The 25,163-nt window shown below is 41.5% G+C and overlaps 1 protein-coding gene across 1 annotated transcript; it reads right to left on the bottom strand.

Moving 5' to 3' along the window:
- On the bottom strand, window positions 1-24,235 carry mchr2b (melanin concentrating hormone receptor 2b). Its single transcript, XM_066669043.1, has 2 exons — window positions 23,560-24,235; window positions 1-2,999 (listed from the first exon to the last, which is right to left on the bottom strand). Exons 1-2 carry the CDS (start codon window positions 23,958-23,960, stop codon window positions 2,357-2,359), a joined length of 1,044 nt encoding a protein of 347 aa, XP_066525140.1. The 5' UTR covers window positions 23,961-24,235; the 3' UTR covers window positions 1-2,356.
- Window positions 24,236-25,163: the final 928 nt, after the last annotated feature.

Here is a 25,163-nt window from a genome sequence, read left to right as displayed (position 1 = left end):
TGCATACAATGAATTAAAATACATTGCAGTGGTTAATCACAGTTTCTGATATGACAGTTCATTGTGGGCTAAAATATCAAGATTGTGACAAGTCAAGCAATAGCCTCCTTTTTTTTTAACATTCTTGAAGTGCAAATATATTTTCATGACATCCCAAAGACGACAGTGGTACATAAGAGTAGACAATAACCACAAACATCATTATGAGCTGATATTCCACTTGTAAACAAAGCACTTAACTTTGGTCTTTACTGACATTCACAAAGGTTCACAAACTCATGATGATATTATTATTAATAATAATAATGAAAACAGACATTGAATGTAGACATTTCATAGTGCAGCTGTCAAATTTCAAGGTTGTGTTACAAAAACAGATAATACACACACATAAAATTGTGAGATAACAGTGATAAATGAACGTGGTAACCTTAAATGACCTCTTTTAACAAAACAGTGAATAATACGATGAGTTATCTGATTATTTTAAGCAAGCTGATTGTGGTCAGTGTGCAGTTCGCACTGCTGCTTTTCTCTTTGTCTGATACTAAGGGGAAAAACCAAAACTCAGAGATATTATAAAATATCCTCCTTTAAGCCTCTTCACGACTCCTGCAGCTGAATTTAAAACAGTGAGGCGTTACAGCATTCTACTTCAGATTCTCTTATGAGTGACTCTGGGACACTGCACATTAGCAACAGGATAGACACTGCTCTGCTGCTTTGTAGTAAATCCAAAGCTATCAAAATGGACGCACTGCATACAGTAACAAGACATGCCAAAAGATCCGGTTTCCAGTGTGACTCAAACTGTCATTACAGTGGACAATCAGTGGCCCGTAATAAGTGCTAGCGGCTTTTGGGGGTTTCAGTGTGCTTCAATACCTTCCTAAGCAGAGTTACATTTCTACTGAGGGGCATGTACAGCTGTGTGTTGAGGGACACTGTAGTTTTTTTCGATTCCCAATTTTGATTCATGGTGTATTTGCTTGTGTTGGGCTTTAAAATAGAACCTACACAAAAAGCACTGTGTGAAAAGTATTTTCTTCACAGAATCTAACAGTTTGCTTCTCTCCATTCTCTCTCAACTACAGTCAAATGGTTTCTACTTGATTGTTTACGTACCTAGTGGTTTGGTAAATACAGCTGTGTTCCCTCGTGCTGCATGTAATGATACAGCAATGTGGGCAGAGGTGTAATTCAGCCCTAGAGAGAAAGCAATAGGTTGGTTGCAAATGACGTGTTCAGTTGTGTTTCTTGTCGATGTTGTTGAAAATCTACCACCAGCGCACAGCCACAGCACCAACACATCTGTGTACGACACAATACTCCCTTCTCAAAACCGCATAAGGCTCAAGTCAACGTTATTCACCAGTGTTGAGGTGCAGCAGACGCCTTATACCTGCCATACCATTTAATGTGGAATGGAAAGTTGGCTTTATTTTGAGGTCTATAAGGAGTGAGGATGTCATTGTTCAGTTCTGTCGATGTCCACTGGTGATGGACTTGAAACCTGACTCTTTACGTTATGTAAACAACCGCAAGGTTAATGTCGAGAGCCACTGTGCCACTGAATCTTGCTGAATCACGTGCCGACCTCCCAAAACAGTGCATTTTAAAGATTTATGAAAGTAATTCTACTACACCACTGCATTGTTTACTATACAGTGCAGAGGAGGATATTTGAGATTCAGCCCTAGTGGTGTGGCAGTGTAATTGCACACAAACTACGTTGTATTTCTTTTATATTTTCCGTGAGCTTTCATTTGTGATTTTGAGGTAAAAGGCGTCTAGAGAAGAAAACAGTTCTGAGACTGCCTCGATGGCAGCTAATCTTACAGTTCAGTTAAAAATCTCTCTCCATAACAAACATCACCTCCAACAGATGACCGCCTATATGCTACAAAACACTACAAACATTACAATACACTACAAAATATACAATACAGGCTCCTCACCTTCTGTTTTTCACCTCCTGCCCTCCATCTAGATTTTGCGCATCATCCGTGATTAAGTGATTGAAAACAGCCTATTCAGAAATGAGCATTGCAGGGAGGCATCACATGACGGAGGACTGGTGAACACCCTGGACACTTGTGCTTAACGACAGATCGCAGGAAGGTGTCTTAATACATGGATACATCTGATTTCACCATAATGTCATCAATTTAATCAACGCATATCTGATCTGAAAGTCCAATCAACCATTAAATAACATGAACATCAAATCCAATCCATTAGCATGAACGTTTAATCAAACCCAAGTTTCAAGAATGTTGGATCCGACCCAATGCCTTAGCATTAACATCTCAACAAATCCAAGTAGCCTCAATGTCTGATCACATCTGATAAGTATTTAGATGACAGTGCAGCGGTGGCTTGTATTAGGGCTGATGCTGGAGCAGCCCTCAGTCTTCATGGTGGTCTTAGAGTTGCTGGTGTGCGAGCTGCGGAGGTCTTGGCGGCGGCACAGGCGCTCCCGGTAGTTCTGTGCGAAGATGAGAAGCATGAGCGGGTTGATGCAGCTGTGTGAGTAGCTCAGGCAGATGCTGATGTTGTAGGCGTAGATGAAGATGTTGGTGGGCTGCTGAATGCCCAGGTTGATGATTTGGATGACATGGTAGGGGGACCAGCACACCAGGAACAAGCCGATGACCATCAGCACCATCTTGGTGGCACGCTTGGCCCACACCGACTGCTTGCGTTTGACCCGCTGGATGGAGCGGAATACGTGGTACAGAGTCAGAGAGTAGAAAGTACTGATGATGATGAGGGGCACTATGAAGCCAAGTGTGGACTGGTAAAGTGTGTACCAATACATGTCCCTGGGGCCGTCCAAGTACATCATGCAAATGCTCATGTGCTTCTTGGAGATCACCTTGGCGTAGATCATCACAGGGATGGTCAGGAGGAAGCTGCCCACCCACACTAGCAGGTTGATAATGATGGTCCACTGGATGGTCCGGTTCTCTGAGGTGGGATGGACAATGGCCACGTACCTTGGAAATAACAAGAAGATAGATTTGTCAATCTGAAAACTCATCCTCCACACACTGCAAACACTCAGGATTAGTTTTGGGAGAGGAACTGGGGTCTTGTAATTATTGCTGGTGATAGAGCTGGACGATACAGCCAAAAATGTTATCATGATACATTAATCAGTTTGAGTGAGGATAAAGCGTGGCTAACTGTGCTCCCACAAAAACCCACCTCCGGCGAGGCATGTTTCTGTGCTCAAGTTCTGACAGAGTTTGTGATCATACCTGAACATATAAATGAACTGTGTTCACTTGTGGAAAAGGAGTATAATACTCATTCATTTTCTGTAACCATTCATCAAGTTCAGGGTCGCGGGGGCATGGCGAGAACACACCCTGGATGAGGCACCAGAACCGTTGCAGGGCGGGGTATAATATTTCCCTCTACACACACTTGCCACTTGTGAACCAGCCAAAGTTTTTGCATTTGAAACATTTCAGGTGTGATAATGATGATGTGTAAACTGCATAGTTGTTTCCCTTTATACAATTTTTACTCTTGTCTGTATAATTCCTTGTTAACCAAAGAATGTATATTGTAGAAGTCTTACTCTCTAATACTACCCCACTGTTCTGTGTAAAATTCTATAATTTATAAATAGCACTCAGGCGGCACAGTGGCACAGCAGCAGGTAGTGTCACAGTCACAGTGGGTTTCGAGTCCCACTCCGGGTGACTGTCTGTGAGGAGTGTGGTGTGTTCTCCCTGTGTCTGTGTGGGTTTCCTCCGGGTGACTGTCTGTGAGGAGTGGGGTTTGTTCTCCCTGTGTCTGCGTGGGTTTCCTCCGGGTGACTGTCTGTGAGGAGTGTGGTGTGTTCTCCCTGTTTCTGCGTGGGTTTCCTCCAGGTGACTGTCTGTGAGGACAGTGGTGTGTTCTCTCTGTGTCTGCGTGGGTTTCCTCCGAGTGACTGTCTGTGAGGAGTGTGGTGTGTTCTCTCTGTGTCTGTGTGGGTTTCCTCCGAGTGACTGTCTGTGAGGAGTGCGGTGTGTTCTCCCCGTGTCTTCGTGGGTTTCCTCTGGGTGACTGTCTGTGAAGAGTGTGGTGTGTTCTCCCTGTGTCCGTGTGGGTTTCCTCCAGGTGACTGTCTGTGAGGAGCGGGGTGTGTTCTCCCTGTGTCTGCGTGGGTTTCCTCCGGGTGACTGTCTGTGAGGAGTGTGGTGTGTTCTCCCTGTGTCCGTGTGGGTTTCCTCCGGGTGACTGTCTGTGAGGAGTGTGGTGTGTTCTCTCTGTGTCTGTGTGGGTTTCCTTCGGGTGAGTATCTGTGAGGAGTGTGGTGTGTTCTCCCTGTGTCCGTGTGGGTTTCCTCCGGGTGACTGTCTGTGAAGAGTTTGGTGTGTTCTCCCTGTGTCCGTGTGGGTTTCCTCCGGGTGCTCCAGTTTCCTCCCACAGAAAAAACGTTAGTAGGTTGACTGGCGACTCAAAAGTGTCCATGTGAGTGTGTGGTGCCCTGTGAATGACTGGCGCCCCCTCCAGCGTGTGTTCCTGCTTTGCACCCAATGATTCCGAGTAGGCTCCGGACCCACCGCGACCCTGAACTAGATAAGTGGTTAACAGACAATGAATAAATGAATAAGACTCACACTTTGGAATGAACATAAAAGTGTAGACTCCAAACTAGCAATTAATCAGCAAAATCACATCCAATCTATCTTCTAGTTTTCATTCTTCACACTAGTCCCACCTGCTCTTGATGCTTCTTTGCACACTCTTAGCACTCTGTCAAGAAGCTACATGAGCAGTCACCCAGAAATGAAGAGGACACACACACATGCTGAGACCTTTTCTGAGGTGTCTTTTAGTTTTTGTCTGGCAGAAGATACACACCTCTATAATAATCATCAATCCCTGGGGTTAATAAGCTTTTTCACAATACCATCCCTTTGTGATGACACATTTCAGGACTCCCTAGTTCACTTAATAAGAGGCTACAAGAAGTAATGGTTAGAATCTGCTATTTTAGGTCTACAGCAGCAGAGTCTGTTGTACTTATATCAGTACACTGATCAGCAAATGACCATACTGCACTGGGGCTGCAATATACAAACCAACCCATGGAAGACCAGAACAAACATCATTATTCACACATAAAACAAGCATCATTCAGTCAGAAGTTGACAGATGTGGCAGAATAAAAAGGACATTATGAAGAGACATATCAATCATAGATCACTCCGTATGAGTCACGTGGTCAGGAGAGCAAACATTTACAGCAGATCAGACAATATCTGTGATTTTTTAAATATTTTCTGCTTGAATAATTGAAATAATCCTTGCATAATATGTCAGTTTCTAAAAAGCAACCAATACAGAGTGATACACAACTGATATAGAGTGATAAACACAAACGCTTCCATGTTGCTCTTTGCTGTGACTTTCGTTTCTGCTCTAAAAATGTGTACATAGTGAGTTTATAAAAAATGTGTGATTGGTTTGTAGGTCTGGACAGGATAACTAATCATGTGCGTCAATGTAACAAAATGCTCTTGGAGGGCTTCCACATTGCGTTCCATCAGTAGAACCACTGTTGTTTTCCCCAGGTTAAGAACCTACCTAAGAGTTAACAATTTGTTCAAATGATTCTTAAGATAAACCAAAATAAGGAGGAGCAATGTCAGTGGTAAATAAGTGGAACACCTGGTATACCTAGAAGACCACCAAAAATGTTCCTATCCCATAAACGGTGGGTTAATGTTTAAGCAAACATAGGGAAAATAAAATTTAGCTCCACTCTCACTTCAGATTTAAAGAAATCCAGAGACACTGTCTCAGTGAAAAGAAAACAATCATTACTATGAGTCCAAAAGAATATGGAGCTGTGAAGTACCCCTTATTGAGAATATTATTTTGCACTATATATGGTGTTTGGCAGTTGCTAAAGTGTTTTGCCTTGTGAGAATTCCACTTCAGAAACAAATCTTTCAAATCTTTAAGTCGACCTCTCCAGTGGAAACGTGTAACTGCACTAAACATGTCAAAGAACGTTTTGTAACGTGGGTTGTGCTGCATTCCGTATTCCCGGGCAGATGATAACTGATAACTGATGATTGTGAAGGAGTTCACGTTGAAGAAGTATTCAAAACAATCTGGATCAGACGTTGGTAATGGAAAATCCTCTATGTTACAATATTAAATCTGTGTTAAATGTATTAAACGTAATTTTTCAAGTACCTACTAAAAAATAATATGAAATAAAAACTTGGTGCTCCATTACATCACTCCATGTTCAGTGATATACGTCTCTTTCCGTTCACTAATATCATCAGTGTACACAACAGCACTGTACACTTTACTGTTGAATTCATATTTCAGGCTCTATAGGGCAAATTGTAGCAGCAGAAAGACACTATATTTTTCCTCTTGACACCGGAATGTAATGTCTTTCAATTTTAATGAACAAACTTATAAATTTGAAAAATATGCAGTAAGATCAATGGCCTTTGTCTTTCCAAACACACTGTGAATTCCAATCCCCATAGCATCGCTGGAACAAGTGGAACAATGTTACACTTTCAAATCAACAAAGGTCAAGAGAATGAGTAGCCAGATAGCCCAAGGAAATGTTTTGAAGCAGTAATTGTCTGGTTTACACCATCGTTGTTTGCATCTTTGATGTTAAATGTAAAATTCCCAGTCACACACTATGTGACTTTAACCTGCCTAGAGCTAGATTTGCCCTAAGTTAAACCCAAAGTTGTCCGACTTCATAGTATCCCCCTTGGTGCTGTTCTGACTTATTTGGAAAAAAAGCCATTCTGTCTTTGGACCCCGTTGTAGTCAAGATATGTTTTTCTGTATTAAGAATGCTTCCACTCTAGGCACTGCAGATCACATGTCAATAGTCAAGTTCAAGACAAAAATCCCTAGAATGAGTCACAGTTTTTCTAAGAACTGCTTTGCTGCATCATGTCTTCCCCTCACTAATTCAACCCAAAAAGAGTTGCAGTGATCCACAGTGATAACCAAAGCATTTATTATCCATTCATTAACCATTCATTATCTGTAAGGGTCGCGGTGGATCCAGAGCCTGGAATCATTGGGTGCAAGGCGGGAATACACCCTGGAGGGGGCGCCAGTTTTGAGTCACCAATCCACCTACCAACATGTGTTTTTGGACTGTGGGAGGAAACCGGAGCACCTGGAGGACACCCACGCAGACACAGGGAGAACACACCACACTCTTCACAGGGAGAACACATCACACTCCTCACAGACAGTAACCCGGAGGAAACCCACGCAGACACAGGGAGAACACATCACACTCCTCACAGACAGTCACCCGGAGGAAACCCACGCAGACACAGGGAGAACACACCACACTCCTCACAGAGGGTCGCCCGGAGGAAACCCACGCAGACACAGGGAGAACACACCACACTCCTCACCGAGGGTCACCCGGAGGAAACCCACGCAGACACAGGGAGAACACACCACACTCCTCACAGACAGTCACCCGAAGGAAACCCACTCAGACACAGGGAGAACACACCACACTCCTCACAGACAGTCACCCGGAGGAAGGTCACACAGACACAGGGAGAACACACCACACTCCTCACAGACAGTCACTCGGAGGAAACCCACGCAGACACAGGGAGAACACACCACACTCCTCACAGAGGGTCACCCGGAGGAAACCCACGCAGACACAGGGAGAACACACCACACTCCTCACAGACAGTCACCCGGAGGAAACCCACTCAGACACAGGGAGAACACACCACACTCCTCACAGACAGTCACCCGGAGGAAACCCACACAGACACAGGGAGAACACACCACACTCCTCACAGACAGTCATCTGGAGCGGGAATCGAACCCACAACCTCCGGGTCCCTGGAGCTGTGTGACTGTGACACTACCTGTTGCGCCACCGTGCAGAATAAACAAAGAATATGTTATGTAAGAATAAACAAAATGAATATGTTAAAGACTGATAAAAGACTTGGATTTGTAACACAAGGAAATAAAACTGAAAAAGTGATGGCATATTTACTGTTGTTTTCTCCCATGTGGGTCTCCTCTGTGTGCTCCGATTTCCTCCCACGGTCCAAAACCACACGTTGGTTGGTGGACTGGCAACTCAAAAGTGTCCGTAGGTGTGAGTGTGTGAGTGTGTTTCGCCCTGTGAAGGACTGGCGCCCCCTCCAGGGTGTGTTCCCACCTTGTGCCCAGTGATTCCAGACCGACTGCGACCCTGAACTGGATAAGTGCTTACAGATAATGAATGAATGAAAAAAATGAATTCTTCCAGCATCTCAGAGTTGCTGTTGGCCAGTAAATTGAAACTCTCAGAATCTACTCAGCTTCGGTTGTTTTTTTTAAATGTAACAAAACTTTTAAGCTATAGTTTATGAAATTAGTAATAAATAATACCTCCAAAAGAGTAAAACGTAGACTAAAATATTTGCAGTTTTCGTCAACTAAAGCTAGACAAAACAATAATTAAGGCGACTAAAATAAGACTAAAACAAATATATATTTTAGTGAACAAGAGGAAAGAGAAGCTAGGCAAGCCTAGTCCAGCCGGACCGCCATTAGCCATATAGCCATTATCACAGAGGTTTTTCTGGCATTTCAGAAACAGGAAAGACCAAAATACATAACCTTGTCATTGGAAGGTATGGATAAGCTTTGGTGCTTCATATCAATGTCTTTGTTTAACATAATAATAAACTATAAAAATAGTTTATCTTGTCAGTTGCTGAGAGTTTTAGAAAAAATTATGGAAAGCCTGTTATTTTCTGTTCATACAAAGCTACAAAACTGAAGCACTGTGTTGCGATGACCTGAAAGCAACAAGATAACATTTAAGATTTTGAACATTTCTAAAACCAAGCATCTTAACAATTTATCAACCAAGTAATCTACACTTGATAAAGGAACAGGACATCGCTGGGAAGTAGATATTTATTACTGACTTACATTTCTATAAGGGTCCGATTGATAAAACAGTGCTGTCACTAATAAACAGCCTCATCTCTGTGGAGTAACACCTCACTCTGGTGTTCTTTAATGATCCAGAGATTCTGTTCGTTTTCTTGTAAAGTTACACAAAAAGCGGTGCAGATGTAATTTACTAATAAAGTCAGATGTGTCGTGTATTCGTGTCATTATAAGGACAGACAAGACGACTTTGTGATTGTTAAATATAGAGTAGAAAACAAAAGACTCTGTCACAGAAACATCCTCCAAACATAAAGGAGAGACTATGATAAATATTACCTCAACAACGTTCAACACATTTCTGTTCGAGCCTCCAGTAAAACACTGAGCTGCTCTCCGTGGTGGATGGTGGACCTACAGCGCTGAAGCGGCGCGAGTGTGTCCCAATTCAGCTCTCAACTCTCTGACCCCTTGAACATGCAATTTTTAGGTCCAAAAAAGAGCACTTGTCTCCAGGGAAAAGAAGATCTCTGGTCACCGCTGAACGGTTCCAAAAAAAAGTAGCAGCGCTATTTGTCAGGGGCTTTGGTTACTTGGTGCAAAATCGCTCTACAATATGTGATGGTGATTTTTTTTTATTAAAATTTTGCTCACAAACTGTAATTTAACTGCAGCTTTAGGAAGAGGAAAGACAATGGAAAACAAATTTTAAACAGAACTCTTTTTAAAAGAAGAATGATTGAGGGTCATGTGGGTCGTGACCGTCCCCTGGTTGGGTTCTAAAGTAAATACAAGAACACAAACAACATCGTGTTTCACTGATCACTCATTTACCCATGACTGTTATTATCAATTTCACACAACAGTTTATATTCTATAAAAGTAAAATAAATATCTACAGTGTATATAAGTGAAAGTGTATGTAACCCTGGCTTGCCCCTCTCTCTTTCCTTACAGCAAAATAAATTTCACACAGTGGGTTAGGTTGTCATTAACAATGGCCCTGCACTGCAGGGTCATATGCTTCATCAAGAGATGATGGAAAACATATGACCCAGCAGTGACCAGGGCAAATCAACTGCCCGCGTGTGCTTCTATATAAAGCTTGGACACAGGAGAAAACAGAGGGTCTGGGACTTGGCCCTGCTGTGAATCATGATCATATCACAGCAGGAAAGTCTTTGCCAGCCTTGTGTTAATCTCCTCATTAACAGAGCCACTGAAACCTGTCATTCTTACCCAGCGATCACGTTATGTGTTATTTACATGCAGTGTGCACTGTTTGTTAATGTTGACATTCTAGATTTTTCCCAGCTCTGAGCTCTTAAATGAACACTAGGTAGTATTCAATATAGAGAATCCAGTCTCTGTTGTTGCTACTCTGGGGTCGGCACTGCAGAAACTGCACTATGTAAGGACGGTAGGAGGGTAGGGCCTAACTTTTACACTGGCCTGGGCATACTGAACATGTATATTATTTTCTGGTAAATATTTGAATATTTCAGGTCATGATAATAAAATAATTAACATTAAATATATTTGGTGTATCTAATATATTTGATGTTTTAACAAGAATATTCTTTTAAAACTATGACAATGTTACAAAATTTGATATAGTGGAAATTTATCAATATCGATCAATATAGAAGAATTTCTTGTGATGTAATTTTTGTCATTATCTCCCAGAAATACTCGGACATAATGCTGGTTGGTCGACTGCTTGCTAGAAAAAATTGGCACACCTGTGAAAAGGTAGGCCTGGTTCTCAAGTGTGGGTGTAGATTCTGGGTGTAGATGGGGTGGTGTTTTTCTAATGAGCCTACTCTTGATGTAGGAAAGAAGTTGTAAATTGTGGGTTGTTAGGTGCTCCAAGTACACAAATGTATGTCCCAATGTGTATTTTTATAATATGCCCGTTTTAAATATTATATCACTATTGGATTTTGCTATACCCTCACATATAGCTGACAATACACCAGTTAGGGCTTAAATGATATAACAGGTGACCAATAAAAATCAGCCGCTACTGATATCATCTGCTATAAAAACATTGCATATAACTAACACATTTAAATGACAACATTGCATAGATTTAAATTTGTGAAATTTCCTATGAGTTGTGAATCATAGGAGGCCTTTTAAGATACTAAAACACTCCATAGACCTGGCTTGTTACTCACAAATTGCAATGGTGTAACCCACCACTCTGCTTTTGTTATTTAAAGTTAACCGTTCGGTTAAATTAAATCTTGCTTCCTCTAGGTTTGCTCTGCGACTCTGAAACTCTCTTCACCCTTTGGTCCAATATCCTCCATCTCTGGGTATTTTCAAATCAAACATCAAAAAAACATCTTTTCACCCTTGCTTATAATATTCATCAAACTTATACCATCCATGCTCGTTCTGAACTGTGTGTTTTAAGTATTGACTATTGTAAGTTCTTGAAAAGCACTATATAAATATAGTGTATTATTATTATTGTTATTATTATTACTATTAAATAGCTTAATTTAGTGTAGCTTCTTAGGCTAAATAAGGAACTAATCAAGGAATAGTATGCATAAGGATGGTGTTGTCTTTAGTGTCAAAACAACCAGAGATATCTCAGGTGGTACCTGTGATTCACACTGTATTGTAGATCAGTCTGATCATGCTACCATAGCTCAGGAACTCCTGAAACTCGGAATCTGGAAAGGTGAAACTATCTGGTGAGGGAATACTCCAAGCAGGAGGATCAAAGGTCTGAGGGAATGCTCTGCACCCTGAAGCAGAGCTGGGCACTCAAGTCTGGGCCACTAAGGTCGCATGTAAATAGACTCCAGACTAAATCTGTAACTCGTCCCTAATGAGTCCTGACTTGACTCGAACTCGAAAGATAACATGTGAAAATAAATGTCTCTCCATCATCATCCAGGCACAGCGCTTTGAAGATATCTCTCTCTCTCTGCATTCACTTTATTTCACTGATGTGGGACACAGCCCTTTTATTGGTGCTTCACCAACCATGGGCCTATATATACGCTACACAACAACAGTGATATTGTTTCTAGCTTGCTCTCTTTGAGAGTTATCATATTTTACAGTTATTATGAGCTGACGACAGAAATAATGGTTAAAATAAACAAACAGATACTATCATGTTTGTGTGAGTAAAAAGGAATATTCATGATTTAAACAAAGAAAAAAAAAAAAAAAAAATATATATATATATATAGTTGTTCGATACTGGAAAGCAATGTGCTACTAACTGAGCACTTATACTATACTGAGCACTACAAACTGGGCTCTTAAAACGCTTGTGGTGAGTTGATTGATGTATTCCTTTGCTTATGGGTTGGGGTTTCCCCTCACTAGAGGTTCCCACCTTTCAAGTTTCCAACTGAGTAATCCATTGTGATTTGGGAGTCAAATCAAGTTGATCCTATACATTGTGACAATATGGATTCACCACTACTTTTGAACTATATTGAGAGGTGTATCACAGTCACAAACTCTAGTAGCAGAATCACAGTACTAGTACAAGCACCAATTCACCTGTGGGTTTAAATATGCTAGTATAAATGCAGTTACAGTGCCTGCACATGTATGGATTGGAATTCCAAGGGCTGAGAATAACTTAACACATGGCACTAAGACCTCCTTTGGCCTTTGAAAGGTAATATGCAGTGTTTCAGAAAAGAATGTAACATAACATTCAGCTTTTCTGTTTTGATTAGAGTCACACTGCCCCAGTTATAGAGAGTTCATTTCCGCATAAGCAGATCTGTGTGTAAGTGTATTGTGCTTTGTGAATTAAATTTGATACGGTGCTGTCATCTACTATCTATTACAGCTCTATCGCATGTCCAAAGCTTCATCTACACGGCATCAAATTATTACTCTGTGCTGTTTATCTCTTTCTGACTGGCCTTTAAACTCGCAGCAGAGAGAGCTACTTTCCCGGCATCAGAGATTACAGAAGTTTAAAATGCCATAGTCATTTCCACTAAACCTTCTATCTGCATTTTTGTCATTTTCTATTTCCACATTTAATGGTGCAAAACTACATAGAGGAAAAAAGTCATGTTACATTAACTTCCATCAAAACTTTATGTAGTTTTTATCCTTCCTATGAAAAGTTAAAATGAAAGGCTTGGTACCTGCTTTCACCAGGACATCACACACTCATCCGCTCACTTACACCTATGGACACTCGTGCTAAGCCAATCCATCTACAAACACATGTTTTTTTTTTTAACTGTGAGAGCAACTAGTGGAAACCCACACAGACACAGGGAGAACACACCACTCCTCACAGACAGTGACTGAGGACTGAACTGAACCCTGGATCTGTGTGGGTTAGAATAAACACAAACAAACGCTGCATTGAGGTTTTAGAGTCAGATTGTATTGTATATATTTGCACTGTAGTGTACATGGTTCATTACTCGATGAGAATTTACTGCTTAAGAAAACCCAAAGATGATCAGACTGTATCCCGCTCGAGAGGAACGTCTGCCAAATGTAATGGATATAAATAAATATAGACATCAACAGCTGTGAGGGTGGTAGCTCAGCCAATCCCATGCTTCCAAGTTTTTCAGATCAGTATTTTTCCAAATGAAATTAAGCACTAACGCAACAGCCTTTGCTCAGCGAGAAGTCAGGTGTCATGCCTGTGAACTAGAACAGCACCGATTTATCGTACGTCATAAATTATGTGGGGACAGAGATCCAAATGCAAAACATTGCATTTTCTAAGAACATTATTTTTTAAAGCGTAATATAATTTCTATTCATCATCAAATTAACGGTAACTGAATTATAATATGTGCAAAAGCTTATGTAATTACTTACACAACCTCTTTTTTGTTTTAAAGTTACATTTCAAATTTTCATGATGTCAACACTGTCTTGAATATTAAGCCAACAGTGTAGAGGCTAAAAAATGAAATATTACTTACAATAGACTGGTGTTAGTTTAACTTTGATTAAAAGCTAAAAGAACCCTTGCTATGACAGAGGCATAACGTTTTCCTGCTGCACTGAGAGGACTGCTGTGAGGTTTCTGAAGTGTGGAAAACCTCTGTCCACAAAAACACTGGCGGGAGTCATTCATGGAAGAGTTTGTCCCTCTGTGTAACCATGTTTGAGGGAAGTGAGAGCATGTGAGGACTGTTTCTGGAAAGTGGACTTGCAGCTCCAGGAGAAGGCTGTTGAGGTCTCACACTGATTTAACATTAAAAGGAGAAGAGTAGAGCCATAAAGAGTCTTGAGCTGTGATACGTTAAGTGCACTGTGTAAAATCTCTCCAGGGAAATGATTAAATGGGAAGGGAAACAAATCCATTATTGCAGATAATAACTGAGTTATAACATTTACATTTAAACTGCACAGAGCTTTTAGTGTACCCCTTAAGTAACATATAGGAAAAGATTTATCTTCTTTGAAAGCCAGAATGATCACTTCCTCCTCACATTATGATTAAGCAATAATAAACGAGAAGAAGTGCTCTAACGTGAGCACATTCCGTTTTGCTTTTTTCAACAAACTCTGGATCTTTAACTTATGCGATGTTGGACCTGTCCAGGATTTTCTGAACTGCGGTTCTCTCCAGGAGCCTGTCCGTGTGAACGAAAGCTGGTGAACAAAAAATGAACCGGTTCCCCATTGGGTGAAAAAGTCCAGGCACAGTCGTGTAAGTGCTGGTGTCGTTGCTAGGTTACATGTGTTTTGTGGAGTGATACCTGAAGAGCTTCGGTCAGAGCTGCAATTTTAACCCCAGCATGCGTTACGTTATGAATAAGTTAGATTTAACAACGTCATCCACCCATTCCCCCACCCCCACAATGAGTTCCGTGCAATTCGTTCAGTTTCTTATCAAGACTTCCGATGTGTTTGTGCGAGGCTTTCTGCAATGTCCAGTGACAAACGTGTTCTAAAGTAGAATCCAAGGCGAGCTGTGTGTCGTCTCTGAGTTTCCCCGCGGCTGTGTGTACACGAGCATGTGCAGCCTACACTTGTAAGCAAAATTTTGAATCATTGATTTGAGCTTGTGAAACGATTCACTCAATGAGTCGAATCTACCCCCCTGCAATGTCTTAAGTTTTAAATTGGGATGAAAGACCAATCAGATGAAACTATACTCTGTGCTGTTAACAACAACAACAACAACAGCTGAGTGACTGGACCTGTCTGCACCTGGAATTAGGATGTGTTTTGCATCTGGACGGTATCCTCACGTAGTTTGACCGGATTCTGTGTTCACTTGTCATTAAAATGCATCCCCAGTCTGACCAAAGTCTCACCACCATATACATCATTTCCATTTCCTTCCTCTAACTGGTTTATACCCTGCTGCTACCTGAGTATTATACGCTCTCGAACCTCAGGAAATAAACATTTAAAACACTCAGGGAATCATCTGAAGTGGCCAAGGAAATGGCTGTGTGGTCAGCACCTCAACTGTCCAGAGGAATGTCTGGACACGAATCAGGTGGGGAAGAATTGTGTCCGGTTTACGGACATTCAGGTTAATCTGTGAAAATGTCCAGCCACTGATCTCCAGAAAAACAACACATCTGTATTGTCCCTCTTCTTGACTGATGTGCTTTCTTCTCTCTGGTAACTCCGGACACGGAAACGCATTCTGTTTACACTTGTGTTACTCTCTTACCACCTCTGAATGTGGTTTGAATGAGCCGGTTATTATCCGATCTAATGCCAGATGTATACAGAAGCTCAATCTGCCACTCTACATTCAGCACTCGGAATTAACACCAGTAACCGGTTGCATAAAACACCTTAAGTGTGGCAAAATAAATGCCCTAAATGGTACCTAAGGGCTTTATAAAAGTAATTGTCATAAACCCTTAAGTCTCTTAAATATTCCCTTTAAAACTCTTAAGGGTCGTATAACACTCCTTAACCCTCAGTTCCCTTAGAATTATTTAAGCGAACGTGTACCTTGTTATTGGAGGTTTTTGAAGTTGATCGTGAACATTTTCAAGTCTGTAACAATAGTCTAGAGCCTCTGAGTGATGACCAGATATTCACAGAGTTCAGATTTGTCTTTAGTTCTCTATATGAAATCACTAAAGAGCAAAAAGATGACCTTCAACACTCCACACTCAGTTTTGCCTGCACTTTTTTTTGCTTTTTTTATTTCAGTCTGTTGTGGGAGATGGTTTCCATGTCCACATCAGCCAGGCTGTTCACTGCCGTTCAATTAACTATTTTTTTTTCTGTCGAGGTGTTGTTGTCATGGAAACAGTACATGTTCACAGGCACACAACTCCAGTCACTGCAGTAAATGCCTTACTATTTTCCCTTAGTGAGGGTAAACATCTGAGGGACTTATGCAAGAAAAATCAATCATATATTGTCCCCAATAATTCAAACCTACTTCAAAGTAAAGGTCTGAGTTAACATGTCCCTAACTGGAAACACACTTCTGCAGATTTCTAATGGACTATCACTGTTTATTTCATATCTGGCCACAGAAAAAACCATGTATCTGTGTTTGTTGTTTACTACAATCTTGTTACATTCACTTCTGTTGAAAGTTAAAAGGGTTTTTTCCTTCTCCTGTAGAGCTACTATTTTGGAGATAAATATTTTTCTATTTCTTTGGACAGCAATGATTTGCTGAATGTACTTTTGATCTGAATTTATGCTTCAGACACAAAGAAGGCATCTGATTTGTTGAAGGTTCAGACGTCTTTTCTGAAGAACCTTTGAAGAACTGCTTTTGGTTCCCTAAAAAAAACACTCTTATCTCTATGATGTTGATTTTCTTCTTCATCCCAGAGAAAAACCATCAAACCAGGAACAGACTCTGTACCTGTCTGTACAGAGCATCGTGACCAAGCCTATTGTGGTGCACTAGACATTAATGAGACATAATGAGACATACGGATGGTAAACAATCTCTGTACCTCTCTCTACACAGAGCATGCTTGCTGACTAGGCCAGCTGGAGTTAACTGACCTATTAATGGATGAGAGATAATCAGTGATAAAAATAGAGGACTAATGATAAGTCAGAAAGAACACATAGTCTTCGGTGCCGCTGTTAAAATAACACACTGGTTTTCTAAGTGACAGAATGTAACAGGTTTTCTGCCTGAGCACATTTAACACACCATTACTGTTCATATGGCTGAACAGGCTGGGGGTGAGGGGGAGAGGCAGAGATAAAGATGGTAAACAGAAACTGTAATAGTTTGCAGTCAACGCAGAGCACACTGACTTTCCCCATTGTACTGAACTAGTGACACAAACGGGAGACTATATTTACGACTATAGTCTTGTACAGTCACCTGTCCATACAAAGTACTGTTACGAAGGCCACCCTGGTGAACTGGTGACAGTAAAGATATCTGTCCATAAAAGGACTGAGACTCTGTCTACTGTGATAAACTGGTGATAGGTCAGAGACTACACTGATAAACAGTGGGTGAAATTGAGTAACCTGTGCATACAGAGTACAACTAAACTTGTAATTAACTAGAGATAATTATGATAAACAGTGGGCGGCACGACTGTGAAGGACTGGCGCCCCCTCCAAGGAGTATTTCTGCCTTGCGCCCAATGATTCCAGGTAGGCTCTGGACCCACCACGACCCTGAACTGGATAAGGGTTACAGATAATGAATGGGTGGCATGATGGTGCAGCGGGTAGTGTCACAGTCACATAGCTCCAGGGACCTGGAGGTTGTGGGTTCTGTCTGTGAGGAGTGTGGTGTGTTCTCCCTGTGTCTTTGTGGGTTTCCTCCGGGTGACTGTCTGTGAGGAGTGTGGTGTGTTCTCCCTGTGTCTGCATGGGTTTCCTCCGGGTGACTGTCTGTGAGGAGTGTGGTGTGTTCTCCCTGTGTCTGCATGGGTTTCCTCCGGGTGACTGTCTGTGAGGAGTGTGGTGTGTTCTCCCTGTGTCTGCATGGGTTTCCTCCGGGTGACTGTCTGTGAGGAGCGTGTTGTGTTCTCTCTGTGTCTGCGTGGGTTTCCTCCGGGTGACTGTCTGTGAGGAGTGTGGTGTGTTCTCCCTGTGTCTGCATGGGTTTCCTCCGGGTGACTGTCTGTGAGGAGCGTGTTGTGTTCTCTCTGTGTCTGCGTGGGTTTCCTCCGGGTGACTGTCTGTGAGGAGTGTGGTGTGTTCTCCCTGTGTCTGCGTGGGTTTCCTCCGGGTGACTGTCTGTGAGGAGTGTGGTGTGTTCTCCCTGTGTCTGCGTGGGTTTCCTCCGGGTGACTGTCTGTGAGGAGTGTGGTGTGTTCTCTCTGTGTCTGCGTGGGTTTCCTCCGGGTGACTGTCTGTGAGGAGTGTGGTGTGTTCTCCCTGTGTCTTTGTGGGTTTCCTCCAGGTGACTGTCTGTGAGGAGTGTGGTGTGTTCTCCCTGTGTCTGCATGGGTTTCCTCCGGGTGACTGTCTGTGAGGAGCGTGTTGTGTTCTCTCTGTGTCTGCGTGGGTTTCCTCCGGGTGACTGTCTGTGAGGAGTGTGGTGTGTTCTCCCTGTGTCTGCATGGGTTTCCTCCGGGTGACTGTCTGTGAGGAGCGTGTTGTGTTCTCTCTGTGTCTGCGTGGGTTTCCTCCGGGTGACTGTCTGTGAGGAGTGTGGTGTGTTCTCCCTGTGTCTGCATGGGTTTCCTCCGGGTGACTGTCTGTGAGGAGCGTGTTGTGTTCTCTCTGTGTCTGCGTGGGTTTCCTCCGGGTGACTGTCTGTGAGGAGTGTGGTGTGTTCTCCCTGTGTCTGCGTGGGTTTCCTCCGGGTGACTGTCTGTGAGGAGTGTGGTGTGTTCTCCCTGTGTCTGCGTGGGTTTCCTCCGGGTGACTGTCTGTGAGGAGTGTGGTGTGTTCTCTCTGTGTTTGCGTGGGTTTCCTCCGGGTGCTCCGGTTTCCAAAACCAAAAACCCAAAGTCCAAAAACACACCTTGGTAGGTGGATTGGCAAATCAAAAGTGTCCGTAGGTGTGAGTGACTGTGTGTGTTTCCCTGTGAAGAACTGGCGCCCAGTGATTCCAGGTAGGCTCTGGACCCACCGCAACCCTGAACTGGATAAGCGCTTACAGACAATGAATGAATGAATAATAAACAGTGTGTTAAAGTAAATGTACCTGTCTATGCAGAGCACTGTGACTATTTCCATTGTGGTGGATTAGTGATAAGTCAGCAATAATTAGAGATGTTCGTATCAGTATCAGCCAATACTGGCTTCTTTAAATAGTATCAGTATCTGGCAGATGCTTCACTCTGCCAAAATTTCAAATGATTAATTACTGACACACACACTAATTTAATGCTGGAAAAGGCAGGGCGACTTTCTTACTCTAAATTAATGAATGAATGAAGGTAGGAAAATAATGTTTGGCCCAGATTGTTCCTCCCTGTGACAGTGTGGAGAAGTACGAAGGCAGAGCTGATGCTCTCCTATCTCTGTGTAACTGTACTGTTGAATAGTTACAGTGCTAAATGTACACTTGTATTTTTTGTGTTTAATGCTATGCTTTAAATTAACTTTCATTTATGTAGCTATTATTTTTATTGGATGATTTAATCTACCTATTTATAACACTCAAAAAACGATTTATTTTGAATTTGCTTAGTTTTTATTACGTCAAATGGCTGCAATTAAATTAAATCATCAACATCCCGAGATACGCTGTAATTTGAGTAAGATGTAATCATTCTCAAATGACATATCTGGAGGTAGATGATTTAATTTCATGCAATTTTTTGACGTAAGAAAAATGGTAAGTAAACACAAAGTTCCATTTGTTTCGAGTATATTTTTTTAAAGTGTTTAAAGTTGTGGTCAATCTATGTCAGGGGTGGTTAGATAAATAAACGTGACTAATGCTTTTCTCAGAAGACACCATTGTTTCCATATAGTTTGTTGAAAGCGAGGTAAATGAATACATCAGCAGTCGGCAGATATGTACACATATACTGTACACATATGATATCAGATATTTGCATCTGTCCAGGATTCTCATATCACGCCTAGAGATAATGTTATAGTAAAGTGTGGCAAAATTGGGTGTTCTGTCCAGAATAAGCACTAGTGACTTAGTAACAAATTAAATATAAAGTTAATAAACAGTGTTTTAAAATAAATTTACCTGTCTATACAGAATGCTGTGACTAATCCCCTGTGGTGGACCGGTGATAGGTCTGAGATAATGTTAATAAACAATTATTTAAAGCAATGTTATCTGTCTATTAAGAGCTGTGATGAATCCCCCATGGTAGACTGGTGATAGGTCAGAGATAGTGTTAATAAACAGTGTGGCAAAGTTGAGTTACCTGTCTATATAGAGCTGTGACTAATCCCCTATGGTGGACTGGTGATAAGTCAGAGATAATGTTAATGAACAGTGTGGCAAAGTTGAGTTACCTGTCTATATAGAGCTGTGACTAATCCCCCATGGTTAAGTCAGAGATAATGTTAATAAATAGTGTGGCATTGTTGAGTTACCTGTCTATATAGAGCTGTGACTAATCCCCCATGGTTAAGTCAGAGATAATGTTAATAAATAGTGTGGCAAAGTTGAGTTACCTGTCTATATAGAGCTGTGACTAATCCCCCATGGTTAAGTCAGAGATAATGTTAATAAACAGTGTGGCAAAGTTGAGTTACCTGTCTATATAGAGCTGTGACTAATCCCCCATGGTTAAGTCAGAGATAATGTTAATAAACAGTGTGGCAAAGTTGAGTTACCTGTCTATATAGAGCTGTTACTAATCCCCCATGGTTAAGTCAGAGATAATGTTAGTAAACAGTGTGGCAAAGTTGAGTTACCTGTCTATATAAAGCTGTGACTAATCCCCCATGGTTAAGTCAGAGATAATGTTAATAAATAGTGTGGCAAAGTTGAGTTACCTCTCTATATAGAGCTGTGACTAATCCCCAATGGTGGACTGGTGATAAGTCAGAGATAATGTTAATGAACAGTGTGGCAAAGTTGAGTTACCTGTCTATAAAGAGCTGTGACTAATCCCCCATGGTTAAGTCAGAGATAATGTTAATAAACAGTGTGGCAAAGTTGAGTTACCTGTCTATATAGAGCTGTGACTAATCCCCCATGGTTAAGTCAGAGATAATGTTAATAAACAGTGTGGCAAAGTTGAGTTACCTGTCTATATAGAGCTGTTACTAATCCCCCATGGTTAAGTCAGAGATAATGTTAGTAAACAGTGTGGCAAAGTTGAGTTACCTGTCTATATAGAGCTGTGACTAATCCCCCATGGTTAAGTCAGAGATAATGTTAATAAATAGTGTGGCAAAGTTGAGTTACCTGTCTATATAGAGCTGTGACTAATCCCCCATTATTAAGTCAGAGATAATGTTAATAAACAGTGTGGCAAAGTTGAGTTATCTGTCTATATAGAGCTGTGACTAATCCCCCATGGTTAAGTCAGAGATAATGTTAATAAACAGTGTGGCAAAGTTGAGTTACCTGTCTATATAGAGCTGTGACTAATCCCCCATGGTTAAGTCAGAGATAATGTTAACAAATAGTGTGGCAAAGTTGAGTTACCTGTCTATATAGAGCTGTGACTAATCCCCCATGGTTAAGTCAGAGATAATGTTAATAAACAGTGTGGCAAAGTTGAGTTACCTGTCTATATAGAGCTGTGACTAATCCCCCATGGTTAAGTCAGAGATAATGTTAATAAACAGTGTGGCAAAGTTGAGTTACCTGTCTATATAGAGCTGTGACTAATCCCCCATGGTTAAGTCAGAGATAATGTTAATAAACAGTGTGGCAAAGTTGAGTTACCTGTCTATATAGAGCTGTTACTAATCCCCCATGGTTAAGTCAGAGATAATGTTAGTAAACAGTGTGGCAAAGTTGAGTTACCTGTCTATATAAAGCTGTGACTAATCCCCCATGGTTAAGTCAGAGATAATGTTAATAAATAGTGTGGCAAAGTTGAGTTACCTCTCTATATAGAGCTGTGACTAATCCCCAATGGTGGACTGGTGATAAGTCAGAGATAATGTTAATGAACAGTGTGGCAAAGTTGAGTTACCTGTCTATAAAGAGCTGTGACTAATCCCCCATGGTTAAGTCAGAGATAATGTTAATAAACAGTGTGGCAAAGTTGAGTTACCTGTCTATATAGAGCTGTGACTAATCCCCCATGGTTAAGTCAGAGATAATGTTAATAAACAGTGTGGCAAAGTTGAGTTACCTGTCTATATAGAGCTGTTACTAATCCCCCATGGTTAAGTCAGAGATAATGTTAGTAAACAGTGTGGCAAAGTTGAGTTACCTGTCTATATAGAGCTGTGACTAATCCCCCATGGTTAAGTCAGAGATAATGTTAATAAATAGTGTGGCAAAGTTGAGTTACCTGTCTATATAGAGCTGTGACTAATCCCCCATTATTAAGTCAGAGATAATGTTAATAAACAGTGTGGCAAAGTTGAGTTATCTGTCTATATAGAGCTGTGACTAATCCCCCATGGTTAAGTCAGAGATAATGTTAATAAACAGTGTGGCAAAGTTGAGTTACCTGTCTATATAGAGCTGTGACTAATCCCCCATGGTTAAGTCAGAGATAATGTTAACAAATAGTGTGGCAAAGTTGAGTTACCTGTCTATATAGAGCTGTGACTAATCCCCCATGGTTAAGTCAGAGATAATGTTAATAAACAGTGTGGCAAAGTTGAGTTACCTGTCTATATAGAGCTGTGACTAATCCCCCATGGTTAAGTCAGAGATAATGTTAATAAACAGTGTGGCAAAGTTGAGTTACCTGTCTATATAGAGCTGTGACTAATCCCCCATGGTTAAGTCAGAGATAATGTTAATAAACAGTGTGGCAAAGTTGAGTTACCTGTCTATATAGAGCTGTTACTAATCCCCCATGGTTAAGTCAGAGATAATGTTAGTAAACAGTGTGGCAAAGTTGAGTTACCTGTCTATATAGAGCTGTGACTAATCCCCCATGGTTAAGTCAGAGATAATGTTAATAAATAGTGTGGCAAAGTTGAGTTACCTGTCTATATAGAGCTGTGACTAATCCCCCATTATTAAGTCAGAGATAATGTTAATAAACAGTGTGGCAAAGTTGAGTTATCTGTCTATATAGAGCTGTGACTAATCCCCCATGGTTAAGTCAGAGATAATGTTAATAAACAGTGTGGCAAAGTTGAGTTACCTGTCTATATAGAGCTGTGACTAATCCCCCATGGTTAAGTCAGAGATAATGTTAACAAATAGTGTGGCAAAGTTGAGTTACCTGTCTATATAGAGCTGTGACTAATCCCCCATGGTTAAGTCAGAGATAATGTTAATAAACAGTGTGGCAAAGTTGAGTTACCTGTCTATATAGAGCTGTGACTTATCCCCCATGGTTAAGTCAGAGATAATGTTAATAAACAGTGTGGCAAAGTTGAGTTACCTGTCTATATAGAGCTGTGACTAATCCCCCATGGTTAAGTCAGAGATAATGTTAATAAACAGTGTGGCAAAGTTGAGTTACCTGTCTATACAGAACGCTGTGGTGGACTGATGATAGGTTGAGATAATGTTAAAAAACAGCGTAGTAAAGTTGAGTATCTTGTCTATACAGAGAGCTATGACTAACCCCCCTTGGTGGACTGGTAATAATGATAATTGTTATTAACGCAAATTGTGTTTCAAAGCAAAGTTACCTGTCTATACAGAGCACCGTGACTATGCCCACCGTGGTGAACTGGTTGCTGACGTCCACGACCACCACGGCTTTACACATGAAGTGCCCAAAGACCCACTGCCGGTCGCGCACGAGCTGGTGGATGTTGAAGGGCATGACGAGCAGAAAGAGTAGGTCGGCCACGGCCAGGTTCAGCACGTAGATATCGGACACCATCTTCTTCTTGCACGTGGCCACGGCGTAAATGACAAGGCTGTTGGCAAGGACCCCCACCGAGCACAGCACCCCGTACACGGTGGGAAAGATGTGCATGAACGAGACGACGTCCATAGGGCTGTAGGGGGACACCGTTCGGTTCACACAGCTCGAAGAGTTCCCCCAGTCCTCACCGGAGCCGCACACCACCTCCGTTTCGTTCATTTTTACAGGACCAGAATTGTGCGTCTTTTAAACGACTTTAGCTCGCACGCGCTCCGTTAACGGCGAACAGCTGCCGAACTGAACCGAAGAGCTTTCGTGTAGACGTTAACTTTGACATTACTTTCACCCTTTGTAACGGGTTTAATGCTGGCCAGACCAGCGTATGTGGAGCTGTCCTCTGAGAGAGAGGGTGTGTAGTTTAACCGCCTCCACCCTTTAACGGTCTCAAGTACTTTATTTTTTTTCACACCCGAATTCTGATATGTCCCGCCCTCATTGATTTATGATTGGTTGAAGCGTGGCTATGAGCCAATCACAGAGCAGAAAGCGTATACACCTAGCCAATCCGCGTGGCACTTGTATGAATAACGGTGGGGAAAACAAATAACAAACAAATTGTACGGTGTTAGACATATTTAGATTACGTATTGTTTTAATAACGTTTTGACTGGTCTCGGTACCGAGGCCGTACTGTTTGCATTTCTTCCTTCAAAAGTCGGGGTGGTTGGAACGCGAATAAATCGGAAAACGGTTATTTGTCCGGTTCACACAGCCTTACGAGTTCGCCCACACCTCACCAGAGCCCAAAATAACCTCCATTTCGTTCATTTTATGACACAAATCTTCACAGCTATTTATTTACTTCAAGACCGTCTCTTTTTACTGAATAAAGGCTGCCAAACTTTAAGATGTTCAGTTTGACAGAGTTGTCCAGTTTAAACTTGCTTTTAGCTTTTTGACGCATATCTTTATGTTTTATCCTCCTTTCAAAAGTATAAACGCGTTTTGTTTACGTATGAACTCTCTCTATCTCTCTCTCAACTCTAACGCTAATCTTCTTTTTCCACCCGCATTCCGACAAAATTCACTCCCGTCTTTTCCCATTGGTCGAAATGTGAACTGGGTGCCAATCACAGACCGGTCTGAATACGGGTGGAGGAAAATACGCATTTTCTCCGTAACTTTTTGCCTATAGGCACATTGCGGCGAAGAATGATGAATAAATATTGATTTTATTTAATTACTAAAATTTCATGTACTTTTTAGCATTTGCTGCTGAAAGAGGCCAGGTTTTATTTCCTAAACAACTGACTGACAAATGGTACATCTATTGCCCCAACATGACCTTTCTATCTACAAAACCCATTTCCAGAAATGTTGGGGCCTGGTGCAAAATTTATATAAAAACCGTGTGCATTGAGT

The sequence above is a fragment of the Hoplias malabaricus genome, chromosome 4, assembly GCF_029633855.1.
Source record: "Hoplias malabaricus isolate fHopMal1 chromosome 4, fHopMal1.hap1, whole genome shotgun sequence".
In the NCBI taxonomy this organism is placed as follows: Eukaryota; Metazoa; Chordata; class Actinopteri; order Characiformes; family Erythrinidae; genus Hoplias; species Hoplias malabaricus.
This window is presented reverse-complemented; position numbering and strand designations above follow the sequence as displayed.

Excerpts from the sequence above, each read along its gene's own strand:
- mchr2b (XM_066669043.1), bottom strand. The coding sequence starts at position 23,960 with ATGAACGAAACGGAGGTGGTGTGCGGCTCCGGTGAGGACTGGGGGAAC. Across the intron at positions 3,000-23,559 it reads ACGGTGCTCTGTATAGACAG|GTACGTGGCCATTGTCCATC; the intron begins GTAACTTTGCTT and ends GTTATTTCCAAG.